Source organism: Carlito syrichta, unplaced genomic scaffold (genome assembly GCF_000164805.1).
Source record: "Carlito syrichta isolate Samal-C Ts95f unplaced genomic scaffold, Tarsius_syrichta-2.0.1 Scaffold311222, whole genome shotgun sequence".
NCBI lineage: Eukaryota > Metazoa > Chordata > Mammalia > Primates > Tarsiidae > Carlito > Carlito syrichta.
This window is the reverse complement of record NW_007255318.1, coordinates 824,810-834,209: the sequence shown is the minus strand read 5'-3', so window position 1 is coordinate 834,209 and position 9,400 is coordinate 824,810. Positions and strand designations below refer to the sequence as shown.

Genomic DNA, 9,400 nt, shown 5'->3' with positions numbered 1-9,400 from the left:
ATTCACTCACCTCAGCCTCCCAAAGTGCTGAGATTACAGACTGAGCCACCGAGCCCGGCTCTGACTATTCTTAATGGAGTCTTCAAAATCAAAAGAAGCCAACATAGTTATTTATGATCTTCAGACAACATGATATGTCCTTAGAAACTTTTCTCTAGGGCAGCACCCTGGGGTCTCCTCCAGTGTGGAAGCTTTTCTGTCCTCTCAATAAATCCTATTTTCAAAAAAAAAAGAAAGAAAAAGAAACATTTCTCTGAACCAAGATAAATGTTGAGGGGGAAATGATTACAAAATAGTATATAATATATATCATACATCCACTCATGCAAAATTGTATAAATCTATAATTATGTGTGCATATGTACAAAGTAATAATGATCATCAAAATGATAAACAATGGTTATCTCTGGGCTGGAATTCCAAATGACCTTTACTTTCTTTGTATTTTCCTCTTAAACTTTTATGATGACTAGTCATCATTTTTGCAAAAGCAATCAAGTTTTTTTTCTTTTCTTTTAAGTCAGGGTCTTACTTTCTTTCCCAGGCTGAAGTGCAGTGGCACAATCAAAGCTCACTGCAGCGCCTCAACCTCGTGGGCTCAAGCTATCCTTCTATCCTTCTGCCTCAGCCTCCCAAGTATCTGGGACTACAGGTGCACGTCACCACACCCAGCTAAGTTTTTTATTTTTTGTGCAGATGAGGTCTCACTATGTTGCCCAGGCAGGTCTTGAACTCCTGAACTCAAGCAGTCCTCCTGCCTCAGCCTCCCAAACTGCTGGGATTACAGGTGTGAGCACACGTGGCCCAAGTTGTTCTTCAAAGAAAAAGATTTGCTTGTCTCCTCCAAAATGATCTTCCTTTAGCTTTAATTATATTTAACTTCCACGTTTTCCTCTTTTCTTGCTTGCTATCATCTCTTCTGTGGAAGCATTAAGCCAATGCCCACCATACTATGATAATTCTTGGCTAGTGTCATCAATTTCAGAGTTCTATTTCTTTCTCTTTTTTGGGGGAGGGGGGTGAGAGTCTCACTCTGTAGCCTAGGCTAGAGTGTAGTGGCACACTCATGGCCACCACAGCCTCAACCTGCTGGGCTCAGGTGATCCTTCTGCCTTAGCCTTCCAAGTAGCTGGAACTATAGGCACACACCACCATGCCCAGCTAATTTTTTTATTTATTGTAGAGATGAGGTCTCACCAAGTTGCTCAGGCTGGACTTGAACCCGTGGGCTCAGGCAATCCTCTTACCTCGGCCTCCCAAAGTGCTGAGATTATAGGGGTAAGCCACCACGCCCGGCCCAGAGTTCTATTTTTTCTAAAGAATATTGGCCATTAAACAAAGTAAACAGGGTTTTTCCAAATGCAAATGGATTATATTGCTCTATTTCCCCTAATCTCAATCAATATATTCATCAGTTCTACCTGGTGCTACCTAACATGTCAGATGCTGAATTCATTTGTTACAGATATGTTGCTACCACTCGTCTAAGTTTCTGTCTGTGTATTCCTCATTCCATTGAACATAGTGAGTGCTCAATAAATATGTGTTAAACAGTGGATGTGGTGGCTAGTGCCTGTAATCCCAGCATTTAGAAAGCAAGGTGAGAGGATTGTTTGAGCCCAGAAGTTCATGATCAACCTGGGCAGCATAGTGAGATGTTGTCTCTATAAAATATACAAAAATTAACTGGGTATAAGTGGCATGCACCTGTAATCCCAAGCTACTCGGAGGCCGAGGCAGAAGGGTCACCTGAACCCAGGAGGTGGAGGCTGTGGTGGGCCGTGATCATGCTGCTACTCTCCAGCCTGGGTGATAGAGTGAGATCCCAACTTAAAAAATAAAAATCTAGCCAGGTGTGGTGGCTCACGCCTGTAATCCTAGCACTTTGGGAGGTGGAGGCAAGAGGATTGCCTGAGCCCAAGGGTTCAAGACCAGCCTGGGCAACTTGGTGAGACCTCATCTTTATAATAAATCAAAAAATTAGGCAGTCATGGTGGCACACAACTGTAGTTTCAGCTTCTTGGAAGGCTGAAGCAGAAGGATCACCCGAACCCAGCAGGTCAAGGCTATGGTGGCCGTGAGTGTGCCACTGCACTCCAGTCTGGATGACAGAGACTCCAACTCAAAAAAATTAATAAGGAAATGAAATAAAAATTTTAAATATATGTTAAACTAAAGCAGAAGCATCATTATTCCAGTAGGCTCTATATGAGAAGAGGAAGGAGCAGGGAGTGAGGGAGGGAGGGAAAGAGGGAGAATGGAAAGAAGAGACGTAAATTCTAAAGGTTGAGGATACAGGTGGGAGGGTGATTAGCCTTTAAACCTCAGTGCCCCGAGTCCATTCACTGGGGACTTCTACCTCCCTGATGACCTCAGGAGGCTGGTTGCTTTTCACTTTCCTGGGCCCATGTCTATGTGTATGTCTGTAGGTTGTCAGCATCTTTCCCTTTCTTGTCTTGACCTGCCTCTGCCAGGTCAGTGACATCACTGACATCTGGAGTTGTCATGCAAGTATGCACAAAATGCAGCCCCCGACACCTGCACCCTGAAAAACCAACAGACTGACACCTCCAGGATCCCGAAAAACAGGCACACACAGACAAGATGGCCACAAAGGCAGAGGCAGTATTATGTGGCACTGCAAGGGAAAGTAAAACAGAACAAATACAGACCACTCTTAGTTTCCTCTTTAAAAAAAAAAAACCAGGCATGGTGGCTCACACCTATAATCCCAGCATTCTGAGAGGCCAAGGTGAAAGGATTGCTTGAGACCAGCCTGGGCAATATGGTGAGACCCTGTCTTTAAAGAAAAAAAGAATTGTTTTTTTAGTTGGAATCTCCCTGTGGTCACCCAGGCTGGAGTGCAGTGGCACGCTCATGGCCACCACAGCCTCGACCTGGTGATTCTTCCACCTCAGCCTGTAACTGGAAACACAGACATACACCACCACGCCTGGCTAATTTTTTGATTTATTGTAAAGATGAGGTCTCACCAAGTTGTCCAGGCTGGTCTCAAACCTGTGGTCTCAGGCAATCCTGTCGCCTCCGCCTCCCAAAGTGCTGGGATTACAGGTGTGAGCCACTGTGCCTGGCCACAGAAAATCTAAAAATTAGGCAAGTATGATGGTATGTGCCTATAGTCCCACCTGTTTGAGAGACTGAGGCAGAAAAAAATCACTTGAGTCTCGAAGTCCCAGGCTGCGGTGAACCGTGATGGTGCCACTGCACTCGAGCCTGAGTGACAGAGTGAGACCCCAGTTCAAAACAAACAAATAAAAAACAGCTTCATTGGGAATTCGATCTCCTCTTCATTGTCTCCAGGATTTAAGGCCTGCTGCAGACCTGGGTATAGCTCCACTGCTGGACCACAGGGCCTGACTTGCCTGCTTTTAGGGCTTCCCGATTCTAACCATTCCTCTGTGACCTCATTCTCTACTCTGGTTCCATTTGCCACTTTGTGACTTCATCAATTAAAGATCCTGCTTCAGTCACAGAGGTTCAGAGACTGCAGGAGCCCAGTTCCTTTACAGAATCAACTTTAGGGGCAGGTTTAGGAATGAACAAGCTGTCCGCAGATCGTGCGTGGACCCAAGGCAGTGCACCTATCCAGGCTGACGTATTCAGAGATCAGTTGATGGACATGTGGTTACTTGTTTCCACTGGCCTCTGGAGTACTTTCAAAGATCAGTCTCAAGGGTGCCCCTGCTGCTGTTTCTGAAGTGCCTCTGCAGCCCACGGTGGCCTCCCCGCCTCCACAGGTTATGGACCGCAGAGTCCCCTCGGTACCAGAGCTGCCCCAGCGCCTGAAACCCAACCCTCGGTGTCCAGAAGAGGAGGAACAGCACTTGCTGAGCAGCCTGGCTGCAGTCCAGACCCTGGCCAGCGTCATCCGGCCTTGCTATGGCCCCCACGGCCGGCAGAAGCTCCTGGTGACTGCTCAAGGAGAAACATTGTGCACAGGCTCTGCGGCTGCCATCCTCAGGGCCCTGGAGCTGGGGCACCCGGCGGCCTGGTTCCTCCGGGAAGCAGCCCAAGCCCAGGCAGAGAACAGTGGGGATGGCACGGCTTTTGTGGTTCTTCTGGCCGCAGCCTTGATGGAGCAAGCAGAGCACCTGCTGAAGGCCGGCCTGCCTCGCTTCCAGCTCCGGGAGGCCTATGCCACAGTCACGGCGGAGGCCCTCGGCGCGTTGCCCTCCCTGGCCATCCGATCCCTGGGGCCTTTGGAAGATCCGTCTTGGGCTCTCCGTTCTGTGATGAATACCCACACCCTGTCCCCCTCAGACTACTTGACCAAGCTGGTGGCTCATGCCTGCTGGGCTATCAAAGAGCTGGACGGCAGTTTCAAGCCTGAGCGAGTCAGCGTGAGCACGCTGCATGGGGGGACGCTGGAGGACTCCTGCCTGCTCCCGGGGCTGGCGCTGTCTGGGAAACTCTGCGGGCAGGTGACCGCCGTGCTACATGGTGCCAGGGTGGCTCTCTTTGCTTGCCCCTTTGGTCCCGCCAGTCCAAATACACCAGCAACGGCCCGTCTCTCTAGTCCTTTGGATCTAACTCAATTTGAGCAAGGAAGGGATCAACTGATAGAAAAGCAAGTGGCCCAGGTGGCAGCTGCAGATATTAACGTGGTGGTGGTCTGCGGGGAAGTCGATGAGAAGGCACTCAGTCTGGCGGACAGCAGTGGCATCATGGTGATTCAAGTCAGGTCTCAGGTGGAGATGGTTTACCTGAGCAAGGTGCTGGGCACACCTCTGCTGCCTCGTCTGCTCCCTCTGCAGCAGCCAGGGCAGTGCCGCAAGGTTTATGGACAGGAGCTGGGAGACGGTTTGGCTGTGGTGTTTGAATGGGAATGTGCGGGCACACCTACCCTCACCGTGGTCCTCAGGGGGGCCACGCCGGAGGGGCTGCGCAGCGCCGAGCAGGCTGTCTACCACGGCATCGACGCCTATTTCCAGCTGTGTCAGGATCCCAGACTGATTCCGGGAGCTGGGGCCACGGAGATGGCTCTGGCAAAGATGCTCTCAGATAAAGGAAGCACCCTGGAAGGGCTGAATGGTCCTGCATTCCTGGCATTTGCCAGAGCCCTGAGGTCTCTTCCTAAGACCTTGGCAGAGAATGCAGGCTTAGCCGTCTCAGACGTGATGGCAGAGATGAGTGGAATTCACCAAGCTGGGAACTTCCTAACTGGAGTGGGAGCTGACGGGATCATCAATGCGGCCCAGGAAGGGGTGTGGGATACCCTGGGGCCCAAAGCCCAGGGACTCCGAGCAGTGTCTGACGTGGTGCTGCAGCTCATGAGTGTCGATGAAATTGTAGTGGCCAAGAAAAGGCCCCTACATCAGCAGATCTTGAATCTTGACTGTAAGAAGGCAAAGAAATGCCCACCTCCCGTGAAAAAGAAAACTCTTGGAAAGAATAAGTAGCAGCACCCTCAATAAAATAGGAATTGCCAAGGAGGGTACAATCACCCACAAAATGAAGTTTGCCTTATTTATTCCTTGTTTGATACTTTTATTTTATTTCTTACTATTTTTGAGTTGGAGTCTCACTCTGTCACCCAGGCTGGAGTGCAGTGGCACACTCACAGCTACCGCAACCTTGACCTGCTGGGCTCAGGCGAGCGTTCCGCCTTAGCCTTCCAAGTAGCTGGAATTACAGGCACATGCCACCATGCCCGGCTTTTTTTTTTTTTTTTAATTTTTATTTCTTGTAGAGATGAAGTCTTGCCAAGCTGCCCAGGCTGGTCTTGAACCCATGGGCTCAGGCAATCCTCTCACTTTGGCTTCTCAAAGTGCTGGAATTATAGGTGTGAGCCACCACGCCCAGCTTATTATTATTTTTTGAGTCAGGGTCTCATTCTGTTGCCCATGGTAGTGGCACCATCAGAGCTCATCACAGCCTCTATCTCCTGGGCTCAGGCAATCCTCTGCCTCAGTTTTCTGGATAGCTGGGACTATGGGCACACACCACCACACCCAGATAATTTTTTAAATTTTTTGTAGAGACAAGGTCTCCCTATGTTGCCCAGGCTGGTCTTGAACTCCTGAACTGAGGCAATCCTCCTGCCTCAACCTCCCAAAGTGCTGGGATTACAGGTGTGAGCTACCACACTTGGCCATGTTTGATACTTTTAGAGGCAGGTTTTTTTTTTCTTTCTTTCTTTCTTTTTTTTGAGTTGGAGTCTCACTCTGTCGCCCAGACTGGAATGCAGTGGTCGCTCCCGGTCACTGCGGCCTCGACCTGCTGGGCTCCGGGGATCCTTCTGCCTCAGCCTTCCAAAAAGCTGGAACTACAGGTGCGCGCTACCATGCCCAGCTAATTTTTTTTAAATTTATTGTAGAGATGAGCTTTCGCCAAGTTGCCCAGGTAGGTCTCAAACCCGTGGGCTCAGGCAATCCACTCACCTCAGCCTCCCAAAGCGCGGGATTACAGGCTGAGCCACCGAGCCGGCTCTTTTCTTTCTTTTTTCTTTTTTTTTGAGTTGGAATCTTACTCTGTCACCCAGGCTGGAATGTAGTGGAACGCTCATGGCCACTGCGGCCTCAACCTGCTGGGCTCAAGCAATCTTCTGCCCCAGCCTTCCAAGAAACTGGAACTATAGGTGTGAACCACCACATTCGACTAATTTTTTGATTTGTTGTAGAGGGGAAGTCTTGCCAGTTTGCCCAGGCTGATCTCGAACCCCTGGACTCAGGCAGTACTCTCACTTCCGCCTCCCAAAGTGCTGGGATTACAGGTATGAGCCACCGTGCCCAGCCAGTGTTAGTTTCTTTAAGAAAATAAACGAAGAAACAGAAAAGTTCTCTTCACTGACTTATTTCCTTTCTGATTCTTTTTCATGTGCTGCTCCCATTAGGTTTTGTTCCTTTCCTATGATAAGAGCAAGACTCAATTCTATTAGAATTTTCAAATTGAGTACCTATCTAGGCTTTGGGGATGCAAAAAAGGAATAGTAATCTCATCCCAATTATTGGAGCATTCCCTGAGTGATATTCTAATATATGAGGGCTTATGTCCAGATGTCACTTTAGCAGTCTGAAAACAGCAGCTTACAAGAGTGGCCAGTCATTCTTGTTGTGGCTATTTTGGGGAGAATGGGGGACTATAATTTTTTATGTTTTATTTTTTTTTTTTTTTGGAGTTGGAGTCTCACTCTGTCGCCCGGACTGGAGTGCAGTGGCCGCTCCCGGCCACCGCAGTCTCGACCTGCTGGGCTCCAGCGATCCTTCCGCCTCAGCCTTCCAAGTAGCTGGAACTACAGGCATGCACTACCACGCCCGACTGATTTTTTATTTATTGTAGAGATGAGGTCTCGCTGCCCTGGCAGGTCTCGAACCCTTGGGCTCAGGCAATCCACTCACCTCAGCCTCCCAAAGGCACGGGATTACAGGCTGAGCCACCGAGCCCGGCTTTCCTTTTTTTTTTTTTTTTTTTTTTTGAGTCGGAGTCTCACTCTGTCACCCAGAATAGAGTGCAGTGGCACACTCACCAACACTGCAGCCTCAACCTACTGGGCTCAGGCAATCTTTAAAGATTCTGCCTCAGCCTTCCAAGTAGCTGGAACTACAGGTGTGTGCCACCACGCCTGGCTAATTTTTTGATTTATTGTAGAGTCAAGGTCTCGCCAAGTTGCCCAGGCTGGTCTCGAAACCCTGAACTCAGGCAATCCTCTCACCTCCACCTCCCAAAGTGCTGGGATTACAGGCGTAAGCAACCATGTCCTGTCAATTTTTTAAAAATTTAATTTAATTTAATTTTAAAATTGTGGAGTACAAGTCAGGACTGTGTACGTAAGAGGTTTAGGAATAGGTGAAGTTTGGGGCCTCCCACTGGACATCACTTCTCCTGGATTCGGATCAGGCACCCTTATTAACGTTATGGAGAGTATAGTTTGTGTGTGTGTGTGTGTGTGTGTGTGTGTGTGTGTGTGTGTGTGTGTGTGTGTGTGTCGGAATCTCACTATCACCCAGACTGGAGTGCAACGGCACACTCACAGCCATCGCAACCTCAATCCTTCAGCCTCAGCCTTCCAAGTAGCTGGAACTACAGGTGTGCACCACCATGCCCAGTTAATTTTTTGATTTATTGTAGAGATGAGATCTCACCAAGTTACCCAGGCTGGTCTCAAACCCCTGGACTCAGGCAATCCTCTCGCCTCTGCCACCCAAAATGCTGGGATTACAGGCATGAGCCATGCCTGGCAGGGAACTACAATTTTTTTTTTTGAAAGTAGGATTTAAGCCAGGCTTGGTGGCTCAGCCTGTAATCCTGCGCCTTGGGAGGCTGAGGTGAGTGGATTGCCTAAGCCTGCGGGTTTGAGACCCACCCGGGCAACTTGGCGAGACCGCATCTCTACAATAAATCAAAAATCAGCCGGGCGTGGTAGCGCATGCCTGTAGTTCCAGCTACTTGGAAGGCTGAGGCGGAAGGATCGCCGGAGCCCAGCGGGTCGAGGCTGCGGGGGCCGGGAGCGGCCACTGCACTCCAGTCTGGGTGACAGAGTGAGACTCCAACTAAAAAAAAAAAAAAATGTACTAAACCCACTCTGCTCTGCTCAAATCCCCTCTTTAACGCCCATAGGTATCCAATCTTAGCCCTGACCCTGACCCCCCAGCTCTCTCTTCCCCTACACAACAACCTTAGCACTGTCCTAAAGATGGCAGGTGGAACTTTATATTTAAAAATAATGCTATATAACGTATTAAATAATAATGCTACATAATGTATTTTTTTAAAAAACTCGGGTTTGGTGGTTCAGCCTGTAATCCCAGCACTCTGGAAGGCCGAGGCAAGTGAATGAGCCCGTGGGTTCGAGACCCGCTCGGGCAACTTGGCGAGCCCTCATCTCTACAATAAATCAAAAAATTAGCCAGGCGTGATAGTGCACGCCTGTATTTCCAGCTCCTTGGAAGGCTGAGGCGGAAGGATCGCCAGAGCCCAGCAGGTCGAGGCTGCGGTGGCCAGGAGCGGCCTCTGCACTCCAGTCTGGGTGACAGAGTGAGACTCCAACTCGAAATAAAAAAAAAAAAAAACACCTTGGGAGTCTGAGACCCTGGGCAATGTAAGAAGATCTCATCTCTACAAAAAATTTAAAAATTAGCTGGGCATGGCATCTCACAGCTATAGCACCTATAGTCCAGCTACTCCGGAGGCTGAGGCAGGAAAATCGCTTGAGCCCAGGAGTTTGAGGCTGCAGTGAGCTACAACCGGATCACTGTTCTCCAGCCTGGGCAACAGAGCAAGACTCTGTTTAAAAAAAAAAAAAAAAGCCGGGCTTGGTGGCTCAGCCTGTAATCCCGCACCTTGGGAGGCTGAGGTGAGTGAATTGTCTGAGCCCGCGGGTTCGAGACCCGCCTGGGCAACTTGGCGAGACCTCATCTCTACAATAAATCAAAAAATTACC

At 49.2% G+C, this 9,400-nt stretch overlaps 1 protein-coding gene across 1 annotated transcript; it reads left to right on the top strand.

The window, feature by feature from the left end:
- The first annotated feature begins 3,761 nt into the window (after positions 1–3,761).
- On the top strand, positions 3,762–5,420 carry CCT8L2 (chaperonin containing TCP1 subunit 8 like 2). The gene has a single exon (XM_008068571.1). It carries the CDS (start codon positions 3,762–3,764, stop codon positions 5,418–5,420), a length of 1,659 nt encoding a protein of 552 aa, XP_008066762.1.
- Positions 5,421–9,400: the final 3,980 nt, after the last annotated feature.

What these genes read in the sequence shown, in the direction of transcription:
- CCT8L2 (XM_008068571.1), top strand. Translation starts at nt 3,762, where the DNA reads ATGGACCGCAGAGTCCCCTCGGTACCAGAGCTGCCCCAGCGCCTGAAA.